We start from the raw sequence: 17,867 nt of genomic DNA, 5'->3' as shown, positions 1-17,867 counted from the left end.
CACCCTCCCCTCTGTGAATGACCTCTGCCCTGTCCTGATCCTTCCAGAAGGGGTTCAGGAGGCTGAAGTCTGCCCGGTCACCAGAAGACACCAAGGGGAGAGTGGGCCACGGGGCAGTGGGGGAGGGTGCAAACTCCAGGGCTGGGGGCAATGGCCCTCAGTCCCCTCCCTGTGCCAGGCTTCCAAAGTGTCTCTACATGAACCGTGTCAGTAATAACCACCCACTGTTATTTTCTCGTTTCTTTCATGCTTTCTTAAAGGAACACGTTTGTCTGTGGCTTGGTTTTCCTAGAGAGAAGGCAATGGCACCCCACTCCAGTACTCTTGCTTGGAAAATCCCATGGATGGAGGAGCCTGTTAGGCTGCAATCCATGAAGGGAAGCCACATAAACTCTGCATCTTCTGTGGCTTTAGGCAGGGGCCATGAGAGGGAGAGTTAAGGGTGGTGCAGGCAGAGGGGCTTCATCTGAAAAACAGTGGGGACCCAGAAACTTGCAGGAGCTCCTCATTTGCACCTCCCACCAGAGCTGAGCCTGGAATCCCCTGGAAGGCTGAGCAGGTCAAAGCTTCTCCTTCCCCTCCCTCCCCTCTCCTCCCTCCCCTCTTCTCCCCTCAAAAAGCTGACTCGTGGGCCAGCCCACAACACCCCAAAATTCCCCATCACCCACAACCCCGCAAGCCCCTCCCTCACAGAAGTGGGATGACCTACACGGCAGCAGATATGGTGTGTGACCCCAGACCTGAGGGTCTCAGCTGACCTTGAGCAACGGGGCTGGTGCTTTACACAGCCTCCCAGCCCAGGGAGCTGCCAGCAGCCACAAGCCACGATCTGAAGTGGAGTTGGAGGAGTGGGGATGTGAGCTGTCTGAGGTCCCATCCTGTCCCCGCGACGGTGGCCAGGCCTCACCTGACACCGTGACTGCCCTGCACGGGCACACAGGAGTGCAGCAGTCACGGGGATGGACAGGCAGCTGCCTCTGCTGCACACTCCACTCTGAACGCAACGGCCCCACGGCTGTACCAGTCCTGCCTGCGCACAGCTCTGCTTGGCTCCCAGGGCTCAGGGACCCTGGGTGAGTCAGTGAGGGCAGAGCTCCAGAGGCCAAGCCTGCCTTCAGCTGTCAGACCCGCCCTGGTCACCAGACTCATGAGCCCAACCAGTATCTGAAGCCAAGATGCCTTTGGGAGAATGACACCACAGACACTGACCTCAGAGCTCAGACTCCTGAAAATTTACTAAACAGATTATTTTTAGTCTTTTTTTAAAGTGAGATGTTGGCAGGAAGAAGGGAGGGAAATGACTTCCTTGGTGGTGTTGTGGTTAAGAATCCACCTGCCAATGCAGGAGACACGGGTTCAATCCCTGATCTGGGAAGACCCCACGTGCAGTGGAGCAACTAAGCCCGTGCACAACTTCTGCAGCCCAAGTGCCTAGAGCCTGTGCTTCCAACCAGAGCAGCCACCACAGTGATAAGTTCCGCACAGAAATGAGACAGCAGTCCCCACGCCCTACAACCAGAGAAAAGCCCGCACAGCAGCGAAGACCCAGCACAGCCAAAAGTAAATAATCTTTTTTTAAGTAGGAGGTTGCAGCATTCCCTGCTGGTCCAGAAGCTAAGACTCTGAGCTCCCAACACAGGGGGCTGGGTTCAATCCCTGGTCAGGGCACTGGATCCCACATGCCTCAACTGAAGACCCTGCATGCCACGGCTAAGACCCAGCCCAGCCAATTAAATGAATATTCAAAGGTAGGAGGCTGTTCATCTGTCACCATAGAAAACTGAAACATTTTAGAGAAAGAAAAGAAAACAAAGATCTTATTTTGCAAGTTCTCGTGGTTGATTGCAAAAATTTTCTCATAATATGCAGCTGTTTAAGAAAAAAAAAGAAATTTAGAAAATACAGAAACTAAAACCCACCCATAAATGTGTAGGGAACACCAATTACTGCAGCAACTGGCCACCACACACGGGAACACACAAGTGTGTTTTTCTTCTACAAAAACTTTCAGCCTCCCCCTCTTCCCACCGGCCTCTGCTCTGCTCACCAAGAAGACTACGCTTTGGCCTCGTGATTGAGGGGGGTTTCTGTTGAGCTCAGGGAGGTGGGGGAGCGGGGCTGTGAGGTTGGAGGCATGGTCTGGCCTGCAGTGAGGGGAAAAGTGCGAGTGCTCCCCCTCTGGGTCCACTAACTCCAAGGGCCTCAGGGGAGGTGCCCAGGAAAAAGCCCTCTCCTCAAACACCTTCCCTGCAGTTTCCACAGTTACAGCACATCCCACATCTCAGGGCTCGACTGTGGGTTAACAAATCCTCTCTGGTTGGACAGAAAAGTGTCTCCACAGAGAATCTGCCTGGATCTCAGCCTCAGTGTTTCTCTTGTTGGAAACGAAACGTGTTTCCACAGAGAACCTGCCCAGATCTTGACCTCAGTTGGTTCTCTTGTTGGACATGGAAAGTGTTTCCACAGAGAATCTCTCTGGATCTTGGCCTCGGTTGGTACAGATCTAACAGGCAGTATGCTCAGGGCTCAGGGAAGTTAGTCCTCAAGCTTCCTGGGATTAGGTTTACAGCGCCTCCTCACCTCCACCCCTTCTACGGTCATGGAGCTTTCTCTTCCAGAGGAAGGTGTTTGGCAACATTAGCCACACATACCGAAGAGGAGAAAGGCCACGGCAGGCAGGGCTGGGTATTCTTGGGGGAGCAGAGGGCCCTTGGACACTCCATGCTGGACCCCTGCCCCACCGGCTTCTCCTCCTTCTCACTGGGCATGCAGCTTTCACCTCCTGGGTGCCTGCCAGTGAGGGGCTCCCAAGACACCAAGCTGGGGTTGGTGATGGGTGAGCTGGATGCCAGGGAACCCGAGACTCTGCCGCAGGTCAGTGCACTGTGGACAAGGGCCAGCCTCACTGAACGGTTAGGCCCTGTGCATTCAGGACACCCTCTCTGGACTCCAGGTGGAGGTGCTGCTGTCCCCAGTGCCCACCTGGGTCTCAGGAGGTGGAAGAGAGACCAGGTTGTCCTTCCCACTTCCTGCCCAGAGAATGACAAAGGCCAGACCCCAAAAGTCAGAGCAGGGTGGGCAGAGCAAGTGCTTGGGTCTCACAGGGTCCCTGTGAAGAGGGCTTTACTGCTGACTGGATCATTCTTGGCTGGTTCTCCTTCTGTGTTGTCTTCACATCAAATCGCAAGGACAAGGCAGTCGAGGTGCCCACACATCACTTGCCCAGGCGCCAACAACCCTCCTTATTTATTAGGGGCAGGGAGACATGGTGGCTGCTGTGACGCTCCCCTGGACCAGAAAAGAGACCCCCTAGGTTGTGTCTCTTCTACCTCCTGAGACCCAGGTGGGCACTGGGGGCAGAGCACCTCCACCTGGGGTCCGGAGAGGGTGTCCTGAACGGACAGGGCCTAACTGTCCAGTGTGGCTTCAGGGGGTACGGGCAAGAGGGGCACTAATTCCTTTTTAAATATTTCAGACAACCACTGAGTTCCTTTTGGTTTTTGGTTTCAGATCTTTTTGATATGGTCCATTTTCAGAGTCTTTATTGAATTTGTTACAATACTGCTTCCATTTTATGTTTTGATTTTTTGACTGCAAGGCATGTGGGATTGTTACCAAGTCCAAGCTCACTCTGCTTGCCTCACAACAGGCCAATAAATCACAGGCAAGGTGCTGAGGTAAGGAATATGACTTTACTTGGAAAGCCAGCAGACTGAGAAGATAGCAGACTAATAACTCGAAGAAACCATCTTTTCAGGGTCTGGATGCCAGTGTCTTTTATAGAACACAGAGCTGGGAGGTGAGGAAATAAAGTGAAAAGGCCTTTAATCTGGAAAATATCTCCTGGAATGGCCAGCCTCAGGCGGAGACGTGTTACTTGCTCCCTTCCTGTAGCCACCCATAGGTGGACAGGTCCTGGACAAAGGCAGAGGGGCAGGGTTTCCTGAAGCAGGCCATTATGTATGGACAGTATCCCTGTAGCAAACAAACCAACAGGAAGCAAAGGTTAAAGTAAAACATCCAACATGGAGTCAGATTTTGTTCTTCCCTGTACCAATTTCACACTCTCGGTGTCCATTCCACAATCTTATGGAAAGGGGGGACCTGATTGTTCTAATTGCTCCACTAGCTGCATCTTTTGGGGAGTGCCCACAACTGGGCCAGTGTTCTGAATGTTGAGATTTATCTTTTGTTGCTCTTTGGAAAGTCTCTACTTCATATGTGTAGACATAAAAATATTTATAATCTAGGCGTTGAGAGTTATGTTTTATTCAGTAAGAATCCTCTAGGATTTCAAAACCAGGAGGCAGCACCTAAAGTTAAGGAATTCAGCACTTCTCTGTGTGTGGGAAGATGCACCAGCCATCTCACTGCCATCATCCCCTTTGACACACACCTCACCATCTGGGGCCAGTATCCTGTCTTCTCCTTCCCAAGTTTCCTCAGCGATCACCGTGGGGAGTGGCTACAGTCTGATGGCTGCTAGAAAGCAGGTATTCTTCTCCTTCCCGAGTTTCCTCAGGGCTCACCAGGAGAAGTGGCTGCAGCCTGACGGCTTCTAGAGAGAAGGTATTCTCCTCCCCGAGTTTCCTCGGGGCTCACAGTGGGGAGTGGCTGCACTTTGATGGCTGCTGGAAAGCAGGTATTCTTTTCCTTCCTGAGTTTCCTCAGGGTTCACCATGAGAAGTGGCTTCAGTTTGATGGCTTCTAGAGAGTAGGAGGGGGAACCTGGGTCCCCATTGAGATCATCTCAGCAGAGAGAGCAAGCATGTCCTGTGACTCCAGACAACTTCCAATGTTCAGGGATCAGCGTTCAGCCTGCAGGATCCACAGACTTCAGCTCAGCCACCACGCTCTGCACTTACTTGCTATGTAACCTACACTGCAGGAGGCCCTCTAAATGTGGTATCCTGTCCATCAAACTCTCAGTCACATCCTCCAAGCCCAACCCAGGCCCAGCTTTGCTGAGTGGGTCTCACTGGGGACCCAGATTCCCCCTCCTGCTCTCCCACATTCCATACCTGAGTGGGAAAAAGGCAGGTGCTGGGGGCACAGTGCCTCCAAGCAGGTAGGGCAGACATTCTCCCATCACCCCCTGTGGCCCATCCCTGGGAGCACAGTCTAATGTCACTTTAGCAGCAGAGGACATGTGTTGGGGGCCAGAGTGAGGTACTCCGCCCGTGACAAAGGTCATGAGGAAGGAGGCTCGACATACGCAAAGGCGGGATCCAGCCTCAGGAGTCCCCCTGGAAATCCTCGAGCATCTACCCCCATAACCAGAGCCTGCCTACTTTACTACTTTGTGCTCTCACCTACATCTCTGATTTTACGGGGGGCTGTCTCCCACCACCTCTTTTGGAGAAGGAGTTAACTTAGAGCTCCAGTTAACAATAATTCCTGGGCATGATAGGAGTGTTTCAACCTACAAACTCCTCTGAAGGTTCTCTGGCCTGCCTGACAGGCTTGTCCGGCCACATGTGATTGCTCACAGCCTCCCAACCGTGAGAGGCATGAGATGCTTTAAACCTTCTAAAAACAGGTTCCTTAGAAAAGTTAGAAAACTATTAGTATAAGTATAATGGGCTGATTAGAAATTGTATTGGTGAAGGGTTTTTCATTTGTTGAGCCAATGTTTGTTGCTAAGACTCCACATCCCCTGCCCTTACACACATTAATGAATATATAGAAGAAATAAGTATTAACCTTTGATATAAATCACGTTAGACCTTAGGCTAAGTAAATTCTTTCCTTAACTAAAACCCACTACACCCTCACCCTATAGGAATGTAACTTTATTTGGGTGGTGTCTGTTTTAAGAATAATCACCCCTGGAGAAATAAGTGTTCTGGTTGACTGACCACTGTCACAAGGAGAGGGTCGTAAATTGTCAGCAGGCCCCCCTGGCCAGAAGATGATGTAACACCCCTAAGACCTCTGTATACATTTGTGTGAAGCACCTGACTTTAATAAAAGTCAGGACTGCTGTCCCCACGTGACTTTCGTATAACATCTCAGTGTATAAAAACAGACTCTGGAAAATAAAGAATTGGGATCAGTTCCTCGAAATACTGGTCTCCCCATGTCTCTCTCTCTCTCACTCTGGCTGAGTCTCCATCTGGAGCGTGGAACCTGCCATGCTTACTAATTATGCCTGGGCTTCTAAGATCCGACCAGGGAGGCCTCAGTGTCTCCTCTCCTTAGGGAGAATGGAAGGACACCTGTGGCCTACGTAAGTGGTGCAAGCTTCTTGTCTTGAAGTTTTATTGGTCTCCCACGTAAACCAAGCCACTCAGCCTCTTTTCTCCACTGAATTTTCCTACTGAGCTATCCTCATTCTATTACCCTTTATATCTTTGATAAATATTTAAATAGTTGCCTAAGCCGTCTCCCCTTCGAATACCCTGGATCAGCCGGGGCTGGACCCCGGCAGACATGTGTCCCCAGATCCGGCCCACTATCTGGGCAGTGTGAGCTGTGAGCACTAACACAGGAGTGACCTGCTTAGGCTGGAAGACTAGCTCCTGGGACATGAGCTGAAGCCTGAAAGTAGCTTCTCACTGGGATTAGCCTTCTCCAGACCTAGCTTGGGGGCAGCAAGAGTCCAATAAGTGACCCCAAGCTGGGGCAGCCACACAGTGCCTCTCGACAGCCCCACAGAGACTGTGCAGTAGAGTGCCCACAAGCCCACATTCACCTGGCAGATGGCCTCTGAGAGGCCTGTGACAGACCAAAGCAGCCATGAGCCTGCACTCACACAGCAGAGAGCCTCAGCCTCTAAGAGGTCTGTGACAGGCCAGAGTGACCACAAGTGTACATTTATCCAGCGGACAGCCTCTGATAGGTCTGTGACAGGTCAGAGTGACCACAAGCCTGCATTAACCCAGTGGATGGCCTCTGAGAAGTCTGTGACAGACCAAAGCAGCCATGAGCCTGCACTCACACAGCAGAGAGTCTCAGCCTCTGAGAGGTCTGTGACGGGCCAGAGTGACCACAAGCCTGCACTCACCCAGTGGTGAATTCTTGCCTGGAGAATCCCATGGACAGAAGAGCCTGGTGGGCTACAGTCCATGGGGTCACAAAGAGTCAGACACAACTGAGCACCTGAGCACACACACATGAAACAGAAACAGACTCAGGGACAGAGAGGACAGCCTGGGGCTCTCCAAGGGGCGAGGGGGGGGTGGTTGTTGGAGGGATGGAGTGGGAGGCTAGGGTCAGCAGATGTAGCTTTTATAAGTAGACTGGATAAACAAGGTCCTGCTGCATAGCAGAGAACAATATTCAGTATCCAATGATAAACTATAAAAGAGTAATTTTAAAAAAGAATGTATATACATGTAAAAGTGTATCCCTGAGCTATGCAGCAGAAGTTAACACATTGTAAACAAACTATACTTCAAAAAAATATATATATACTGATTAAAAAAAAAAACAAGAACAGACCCTACCCAATCACAACAGATACTAAACCCAGGAGCACAGAGTCCCAAGCATTCAGAACACGGACCAACCAGTCAGAAGAGGGGCCAACAAGAGACGGGGTCCCACAGCAGCCCACAGGCTGGCTGCAAGCCCTGGGCGCCATAAGCCGTGAGTGCCGCTGGAGGAAATGAGAACTCTACCCACACGACTCCTCCTCCAGCTCAAGACGAAGTGCCTCTGCTTCCCCTGACCCCTTAACTGAAGGGGCCCCAGGACGCCCTGGCTTGGTGCTGGGACCAGGAATGTATGGTCAGATCCCAATGCAGGGAGGTCTGTGAGGGCACCTCTGGAGCACGGTGGGCCAGGATGAGCGCAGCAGCTCAGCCCATTCCTCGAAGGTCGGACAAAACAGAGCCCAGGAGGCTGGAAAGTGTTCTAATGGAGGGCAGGCCTCCACGTCCGGTGCCTCCACTCTCTGGCTGAGGCCCAGTGCTGACCCCCTGTGCCAGTCTGCAGCACGTTCTGCACACATCCTGGTAGCTCAGCTGCTGAGCCCCAAGGTGAAGGCTTGTGATGGCAGCCATGCCCACAGGCACCAACAGCACCGACCACCTGGCTCCTGGCCCAACTGCGAGGTCCAGCAGAGACCAGTGGACACGTTATAAGCTGTGCTCTAGGGTGGCCTCCATGTCACCAGTAAATGGCGGTGTCATGATGCAGGCCAGCAGGACTCAGCCTGGAGGATTGCTAGAATCAGCAGGGACACACTGACCCATGAACACTCCCGGCCCAGAGTCAGGCAGAAACCTGAACAGGCAGACAACTGCAGAGAGCAGAGTCCACAGCACAGACAAGGTGCAGCCGTCCCTGGGCAGGGAAGGGGCCCCGTCTCAGGGGGCACCCTCAGGATCCCCCAGCTTAAGCATAAAGAGGCTTCAGGGACAGATGTTGGGAACAGACTTGGAGCTGCTCTTTAAGTCATGCAGGGCAGGACACGCAGGTGAGCGAAGGCCAGAGGGAATTTACCATAAAAAGCAGAGTGTCCGGGGAACAGACGGGCTTAGGTGGAGCTGAGCCCAAGGAGGCTGGGAGTCCAGACTTAGAAACCCTATATGCCTCTCTCCCGTCTCTGCCTCCTAATCTACTTAACCCCCACTCTGCAGCCTGCCGCCGCCTGTCCTGTGCATCTCCATGCTCAGACCATCCACTCATTCACAGATATTTGCTTAGCACCTGCCTCTGGCCAGGTCGTGTTCCAGGCTGGGGACAGCCGTGAGCAGATAGACAATAACCCCAGTCCTTGGGGAGCAGAAACTCTACCAGAGACCAGATGCACCCCTCCTGTGGCCAAGCCCCAGCTGAGCCCTGCTCAGCCACCAGCCGGCCCTGCTGGCGCTCCAGCCCCAGACGCAGTTCCATCTGAGCTTCCCCCCTTCTCCAAGGAGGCTCCTCTCTGGACTCGCCACCCGTCAGCCCCTGCACCGCCCCCCCACCCCCCGTGCCCTATGCACGTACCACCATCTGAAATGGCCTCACCACCTGCATCACCTCAGCGTACCTGGCCATGTCACGACCTCAGTGAAGGAAGGTCCCAGCTGCCCTCACACCCTTTCTGCTGAGTTCTCACCACAGATTCCCGTCACAGCGGCCTGGAAGGACTCTCCAGAAGGGTGTGGAGCAGGGGCTCGGTGGGGCCCGAGAGTGTGGGCCCACCTGGGCCACTCAGTGGTCAGGGTAGGCAGGGACCTCCCAGTACCGGCTTGGACCAGACGGCAGGCAGACCAGCTTCCTTCTCCCTGGGACCACGAGGGGGCAAGGCTCTCATCGCTGCTCAGGGTCGTGGCTGCCCAGGAAGGGCTGTCAGTTCCACGGTCCTGAGCTCCCTGTGTGCTGTTACACGTTTTACCTGTGTGATCTCAACTCCCTCAGCAGAACACTTTGGGCTACACGCTTGGAAGAATCAACAGGAATAGTTTAAGGTCACTAGAGGTAACACAATCCAGAGACAAAAGGCCCCGCCACCTGCCAGGAGGCCGAGGGACAACACCTGGAAGGGAGCTGCTTGTCTCCTGCTCAGCATCTCATGTCTTCCTTGGCGTGAGTTGTGCCCTCCTGGTACCCAGGGGCTGCTGTGCCTCCAGCATCACATCACACAGTCAGAAGGGAGTGGGAGGAGGAGGGCAGGCCCACCAGCAGAGCTGCACTTTGCTCCCAGGAGCCTGAAGGTGCTGTATGCCAGCTACCATTAGGGGGTCACATGGCGAGCATGGCAAGGCTGGCCCTGGCACTATTAAGCTAGACCCCCTGCCTGCTCTTAGTCAGCCCGCTGCCCTCTCAGGTTCCAGGTGAAGCCCACAGGATGGGCAGGGGCCCTGGTGAGGCCACAGAAGCACCTGTGGTGATGCCCTGTCCTGCCCTGCCTTGTGCTCTCCCAGGACTAGGTTTCCTCTTGGGGCAGAGAAAGCGTCAGGGCTCTAGACAGAAGGGGTGACAGGCAGCCACCAAAAAAGGTTTGATTCTTGTTTTTGGTGGCTTGCTTCTGACATTTGAGACTGTAATACTGGAGTGGGTTGCCATGTCCTCCTCCAGGGGATCTTCCCAACCAAGGCATTGAACCCAGGTCTCCTGCACTTCAGGCAGAGTCTTTACTATCTGAGCCACCAGGGAAGTCCAAGAATACTGGAGTGGGTAGCCTATCTCTTCTCCAGGGGATCTTCCCGACCCAGGGATCAAACCAGGGTCTCCTGCATTGCAGGAGGACTCTTTACCAGCTGAGTGACCAGGGAAGCCCAGAAGGGAAGGTTGCAGAGTGAAAATGATCAATTGACACTGCTCGCCCCAGACGTGGTCCTGGCATCACTCCTCTGTGTCCCACACCAGAAGGTGTTCCAGCACACAGCCCCTCTGCACCTCAGCTTCGGCCCCTGGGACATGGGGACTCTGACAGCCACCCCTTGAGCCTGTGCTGGTGATGAGGTGAGCAAACCCTTGTAATGGATTGAAAGCTGCTGCAGATTCAAACCACAAAGCTATACTGCCACTCCCCCTGGTTACCAACTGGTACTCACCGCTCACCTCACACACCAACAGGCTCCCTCTCTGCACTCAGCTGCACAGCTGCCAGTGTGTGGGAGGCAGTTTATGTAACTGTCCCTCGTGGTGGCAGTCTGCTTGTTTATGGTCCTGTCCCCATGTTTCTGTTCAGTTGCTAGCCGTGTCCGACTCTGCGACCCCATGGACTACAGCACACCAGGCCTCCCTGTCCATCACCAACTCCTGGAGTTTACTCAAACTCATGTCCATTGAGTCGGTGATGCCATCCAACCATCTCATCCTCTGTCGTCCCCTTCTCCTCCTGCCTTCAATCTTTTCCAACATCAGGGTCTTTTCAAATGAGTCAGCTCTTCACATCAGGTGACCAAAGTAGTCGAATTTCAGCTTCAACATCAGTCCTTCCAATGAACATTCAGGACTGATTCCCTTTAGGATGGACGGGTTGGTTCTCCTTGCTGTCCAAGGGACTCTCAAGAGTCTTCTCCAAGACTACAGTTCAAAAGCATCAATTTTTCGGTGCTCAGCTTTCTTTATAGTCCAACTCTCACATCCATACATGACTACTGGAAAAACCATAGCTTTGACTAGACAGACCTTTGTTGGCAAAGTAATACCTCTGCTTTTTAAAGGCCCCTGAAAAGGGCCTTTAGTTTTTCTAAAGGTTTCAAACTAGATGCTTTGCTCAACCACCAAAACCGTAAAGGGTACGGCCCTGACGTTTGAGCGCGTAGACCACATCCATGGCGGTAACAGTCTTGCACTTAGCGTGCTCCGTATAGGTGACCGCGTCCCGGATCACATTTTCCAGAAACACTTTCAGCACCCCACGAGTCTCTTCGTAGATAAGACCAGAGATACGTTTGACGCCTCCACGACGAGCCAGACGCCGGATAGCTGGCTTAGTAATACCCTGAATGTTGTCCCGCAAGACTTTGCGATGGCGCTTAGCACCCCCCTTGCCGAGGCCTTTGCCACCCTTCCCACGACCAGACATGGTTGCTGTCGCAATCACCTCTGCTTTTTAATATGCTGTCTATGTAGTTCATAACTTTTCTTCCAAGGAGTAAGAGTCTTTTTATTTCATGCCTGCAGTCACCATCTGTAGTGATTTTGGAGCCCCCCAAAATAAAGTCTGCCACTGTTTCCACCGTTTATCAGAATATAATCAATCTGATTTTGGTGTTGACCATCTGGTCATGTCCATGTGTAGAGTCTTCTCTTGTGTTGTTGGAAGAGGGTGTTCGCTATGACCAATGCATTCTCTTGGCAGAACTCTATTAGCTTTTGCCCTGCTTCATTCTGTACTCCAAGGCCACGAGAGCAACTTTAAAATGATGCTGATGGGCTCTTAATAGTCACATGTCTATTGTCATGAAAACTCCTGGGATAAAACATCAGAAAAAATTCAAGCCAGAGTCAACTTTCAAGAAGCCAATTTGAAGAGGTGAATGGTACTCACAGTGTGTAAAATACAAAACACATGAAAAGATTCTCCACATCACTATTTATAAAAGAAATGCAAATCAAAAGTACAGTGAGCTATCACCTCATACCAGTCAGAATGGCATCATCAAAAAAATCTACAAACAATAAACGCTGCAGAGGTCGTGGGTTAATGGGAACCCTCCCACACTACTGGTTGGGATGTAAATGGTGTAGCCACTATTGATAAGTATATGAAGGTTCTTTTAAAACTAAACAGAGAATTACCGTATGATCTGGCAATCATACCCCTTCATTAGTTCTGGAGAAATTTTCAGGGCAGCCCTATTTGCAACAGACAAGATGTAGAATTATCAAAATGTCCATGGATTGAAAAATGAAGACTAAGTGGTACAAGTTTAGAATAGAAAAGTACTCAGCTGCTAAAAAGGAAACCCTCCCACATTGATGCTGAGAATGTAAACTGGGAAGAGCCACTCTGGAAGACAATGTGGAGGTTCCTTAAACTATGGATATGAGAATGAAATTATGATACTTCCTAACACCATATGCAAAAATAAACCCTAAATACATTAAAGATCAAAATGGAAGGACAGATACTGTGAAATTCTTGAGGAAAATATAGGCAGAACATGCTTTGACATAAATTGCAGCAAGTTCTTTTTTGACCCACCTCTCAGAATCATAAAAAATAAACAAATGGAACCTAACAAACTTTAAAAGTATAGTTTTCAAAGGAAACTATAAATGAAAAAAAATGACAACTCTCAGAATAGGAAAAAGCTTTTTGCAAATGAAGATACCCATAGGGAATGTGTCTGCAAAACTTACAAACAGCTCATACAGCTCAATAAACAAACAACCCAGTTTTTAAAATGGACCAAAGGTCTAAATGGACATTGCTCCAAAGAAGGCATACAGGTGCCATGAAGCACATGAAAAGGTGCTCCCCATCCCTAAGTCTTTGCTGTTGGTTCCTTAGTCACTAAATCCTTTCCCACTGAAAGGATTAGGTAGGCCTCAGGGAGGTCAGGGTCCCCAAGAGGAACTAAACTGCAAGTGGCAGGCGGTTTTTTTTTTCTCTTTACAAGATTAAAGGAGGCGCCTTTAATCCTGTGTTGCCATGACAACATTTGGTTCTGCCTGAAACTAACTGAGCTGCTAAGGGCTCAGCAAAACAATGCATCTGACTCAGGGAAATGTTTTTCTTAAGCTACATTAATGACTCTATGTATTTGCTTGGGAATCTCTTTTTCTTCAAATTGGTTCCTCCTGAAACCAATTTTTTCTCAAACCTTGAGAAAGAGGTTGAGCTGCTAATGGCTCAACAAGCCAATGTGTTTGCCCTACTCATGGAAATGTTTCTCTTAAGCAATGTTAATGATACTATGTATTTGCTTGGGAATCTGCCTTTCTTCAAGACTCATGTCAATTGTTTCGTGCTGATGCTGCATCAAAAGGCTTATTAGGAGAGGAGCCTTGTGCAACCCTCAGCCTTGAGGTGTTTCTTTTATCTATGATTAGCAGCTTGCTATCAAGTATGAAATGCCTTGCTAAAAAATCAGCAAGGAGACAACCTTTCTGTCCCCTTCTGATGTCTATACCAGAAACTTTCTCTATCCCTTTTACACTTTAATAAATCTTTGCTACGCAAAAGCTCTGCCTGATCAAGCCTCATCTCTGGCCCCAAATCAAAATCCTCTCCTCAGAAGGTCACAAATACCAGATCCGTTCACAGCTCACTACCCAAAGCTTTCACTACTCTTTACCACCTCTTGAACTGTAGCCCACCAGGCTCCTCTCTCCGCGGGGTTTTCCAGGCAAGAACACTGGAGTGGGTTGCCATTTCCCTGAGGGATTCTTCCTGACCCAGGGTTGGACTAGCATCTCCTGCATTGGCAGATGTGCTCCCATTGAGCCACATGGGAAGTGGAAAAGAAAGTGTCTCTCTTAAGAGAAAGGCAAATCAAAAGTTGAACGAGGTATCACCTCACACCAGTCAGAATTGCCATCTCAAAAAATTTAAAACAATAAATGCCACAGGGGGTGTTGAAAGAAGTGAACCCTCCCACAGTGGTGGGGGTGTAAATTAGTGCATTTGCTACGGGGAACAGTAGGGAGGTTCTTTTAAAAACTAAACACAGAAGTGTCAGATGACTCTGCAACCCCGTACCTGGGCACAGATCGGGAGGTAACCAGAATTTTAAAAGACAACTGCTCCCTAATGATCATGACAGCACTAACTGAGAGGAACAGAATGGACAAAATAGTTGATTAAATAGTTAATCCCACTAAAGGATTATAAGTAAAAAAATATGGGAAGCTCCTTTAAGTTAATGATTACTCAAGAAACCAGGCTTGCTTAGCAACAAAACCTTGCAACAGAAGCATGGGAGGTGTCCCCAAAACAATAAAATAATGGTGGCATGAGACCCACATCCTTCCCGGTGAGCCCAATAAATTAATGCCCCCAAAAGAGGCGCTGTGCACTCACACACACACAAAAATCATTTATGGGAAGGTGAATTTTCAAAATGAAAAACCCTCCTTATACTGAGACCTGAAAATATTTTTTCATCTCATCCTCTGTCATCCCCTTCTCCCTCCTTCAATCTTTCCCAGCATGAGTTGGTGATGCCATCCAACCATCTCATCCTCTGTCATCCCCTCCTTCTCCTGCCTTCAATCTTTCCCAGTGAAAGATTGTTGCTGAACGAAAAGACTCCAGGATTCTTGGCCTCTGAAGGAGAAGAATTCAATCCAGAACCAGAGACGAGGCTTGATCGCTCAGAGCTTTTGTGTAATAAAGTTTTATTAAAGTATAAAGGAGATAGAGAAAGCTTCTGACATAGGCATCAGAAGGGGGCAGAAAGAGTGCTAGTCTTCAGCTGGCTGTTACATAGTCACTAGCAGTCTGTTTATGAAAGAAAGGAATGTCTTAAAACTCAGAATGGCACCAGGCCCCTCATCCATAAGATGCATTTTGGGATAATCTTGGCACCAGAGGATTCATCCCGGGCCATAAAAAGATTGACTTGAATCTTGTAGAAGGGCAGATTACCATACAAATAGTTTCATTTACATAGATTAGGGGAACAATATCTGAGTATAACATACTGGTTTGTCAAGTAGGTTCTGAGCCATTAGATGGAACCGACTTGAAGACAGAGTCTGGGGTAAATGCATAGTACATTAACATAGCTTAAGACAAACATTTACATAAGAAAAATGCATTGGTTAACTCAAGGTTTGAGAATAGTTAACTTCAGGTGAAATCAGGTGTCATTATGGCTACACAGTATTTTAAGAGAAACCTCCTTTTAACTTTGTATAGAGAAGGAAAAAAAATAGTTTGTTTCCTCCTGCCGCTTAAGAGAGATAAAAATGTCTGACACTTGCAGCCTATTTCCTCTGTTTGGAGACCCCTGGCCTTCCTGCCTTTTACCCTCTCACCAGCATCAGGGTCTTTTCCAATGAGTGAGTACTTCGCATCACATGGCCAAAGTATTGGAGTTTCAGCTTCAGCATCAGTCCTTCCAATGACTATTCAGGATTGATTTCCTTTAGGATGGACTGGTTGCATCTCCTTGCTGTCCAAGGGGCTCGCAAGTCTTCTCCAACACCACAGTTCAAAAGCATCAGTTCTTCAGTGCTCAGCCTTCTTGATCATATACGGAGGGACAAGTAAACTTCCCGCCCTATTTGGGGAAGGAACTGAGATGGAAATGTGCCATCTTCTCAAGAAAGACAAAGAAGGTCTTCTTCCCCTGCCCACTTTTCCTTTGATTATAAACTGTAGTCTAGTTCTCAAGGGGCAGTATTTCTCACCTGCCTGCTTGTAAACCTCGCAAACATCCTAGTTTAATAAATCATGTCCTATCTGCCACTTTGCTCTTGCTGAATTATTCTCCATCTAATATAAAGGACTATGGTACCAGAGCTCTTCAGAGCTCCCCTGAAATGACACCAATCAGTTTCATAGGTACAAAGCTAAGACATGGTAGCAGCCGAAGTGTAGGAGCACAGACGAATGGATACAGAGGAAGCGGTACATAGACGCAAGGCAGTGTCAATCAGTCACAAAGAAGAATGAAGTAATGCCATGTCCAGCCACAAGGGAGAAAGTGGAGACGATCATATTAAGTGAAGGGAGACAAGGGGGACGAGTATCATATGATATCACTACTGGTTAAATCTAAAACTTGATACAAATGAACTTCTTTACAAAAGAGAAATGGCCTCACAGACTTGGAAAAGAAGCTTAGGGTTACCAAAAGAAAGGTAGGGAGGAGGGAGTACTTAGCGGCTTCAGATTAATATATACACCTTAAAACCAGTGCCAAAGGGCTCTTAATATTCACAAGGTCTATCAGATCAGATCAGATCAGTCGCTCAGTCGTGTCCGACTCTTTGCGACCCCATGAATCGCAGCACGCCAGGCCTCCCTGTCCAGCACCAACTCCCAGAGTTCACTCAGACTCACGTCCATCGAGTCAGTGATGCCATCCAGCCATCTCATCCTCTGTCGTCCCCTTCTCCTCCTGCCCCCAATCCCTCCAAGCATCAGAGTCTTTTCCAATGAGTCAACTCTTCGCATGAGGTGGCCAAAGTACTGGAGTTTCAGCCTTAGCATCATTCCTTCCAAAGAAATCCCAGGGCTGATCTCCTTCAGAACGGACTGGTTGGATCTCCTTGCAGTCCAAGGGACTCTCAAGAGTCTTCTCCAACACCATAGTTCAAAAGCATCAATTCTTTGGCGCTCAGCCTTCTTCACAGTCCAACTCTCACATCCATACATGACCACAGGAAAAACCATAGCCTTGACTAGGTGAACTTTTGTTGGCAAAGTAATGTCTCTGCTTTTGAATATGCTATCTAGGTTGGTCATAACTTTCCTTCCAAGGAGTAAGCGTCTTTTAATTTCATGGCTGCAGTCACCATCTGCAGTGATTTTGGAGCCCAGAAAAATAAAGTCTGACAATGTTTCCACTGTTTCCCCATCTATTTCCCATGAAGTAATGGGACCAGATGCCTAGTTTTCTGAATGTTGAGCTTGAAGCCAACTTTTTCACTCTCCACTTTCACTTTCATCAAGAGGCGTTTTAGTTCCTCTTCACTTTCTGCCATAAGGGTGGTGTCATCTGCATATCTGTGGTTATTGATATTTCTCCCAGCAATCTTGATTCCAGCTTGTGTTTCTTCCAGTCCAGCATTTCTCATGATGTACTCTGCATAGAAGTTAAACAAACAGGGTGACAATATACAGCCTTGACGAACTCCTTTCCCTATTTGGAACCAGTCTGTTGTTCCATGCCTAGTTCTAACTGTTGCTTCCTGACCTGCATACAGATTTCTCAAGAGGCAGGTCAAGTGGTCTGGTATTCCCATCTCCTTCAGAATTTCCCACAGTCTATAGGCTCTAAATGATACTAGCCCTGAAGAAATGCCCTGGGGTAAAATCCTGGACAAGGTTTCTAAACAGGACTGACTTTCAAGAAGCCAGACTTAAGAGGTGAATTGTACCCACACTGAATAACATATAACCACATGGAAAGATACTCAACATCACTAATTATTTTTTATAAGGCTTCCCTGGTGGCTCAGATGGTAAAGTGTCTGCTGCAATGCAGGAGACCCAGGTTTGATCCCTGGGTCAGGAAGAGTCCATGGAGAAAGAAATGGCAACCCATGCCAATATTCTTGCCTGGGAAATTCCATGGATGGGGGAGCCTGGTAGGCTACAGTCCATGGGATCGCAAAGAGTTGGACACAACTGAATGACTTCACTAATTATTTTAAAATGTTGATAAAAATTACAATGAAGTATCCCTTCCACTGATCAGAATGCCCATTGTCAACAAAAATCTACAAAGAATAAGTACTGGAATTATTCTACAAAGAATAAGTGTGTGGAAGAAAGGGAATCCTCACTGTGGTGTAGCCACTAT

The 17,867-nt window shown here is 49.1% G+C and overlaps 1 protein-coding gene and 1 long non-coding RNA gene across 2 annotated transcripts in view; both read right to left on the bottom strand.

Annotated features, from left to right (window-relative positions):
* The window catches only part of LOC113897301, a 54,688-nt gene that overhangs the window by 14,958 nt on the left and 21,863 nt on the right, over window positions 1–17,867 (bottom strand). The gene's annotated exons all lie outside the window — the stretch shown is intronic.
* On the bottom strand, window positions 11,128–11,502 carry LOC113897299 (histone H4). The gene has a single exon (XM_027549911.1). The coding sequence runs from the start codon at window positions 11,468–11,470 to the stop codon at window positions 11,159–11,161; it is 312 nt and encodes a 103-aa protein (XP_027405712.1). The 5' UTR covers window positions 11,471–11,502; the 3' UTR covers window positions 11,128–11,158.

This window comes from Bos indicus x Bos taurus, chromosome 1, assembly GCF_003369695.1.
Source record: "Bos indicus x Bos taurus breed Angus x Brahman F1 hybrid chromosome 1, Bos_hybrid_MaternalHap_v2.0, whole genome shotgun sequence".
In the NCBI taxonomy this organism is placed as follows: Eukaryota; Metazoa; Chordata; class Mammalia; order Artiodactyla; family Bovidae; genus Bos; species Bos indicus x Bos taurus.
Note: the sequence above shows the minus strand (reverse complement) of the source record. Positions and strands in the feature narration are given on the sequence as shown.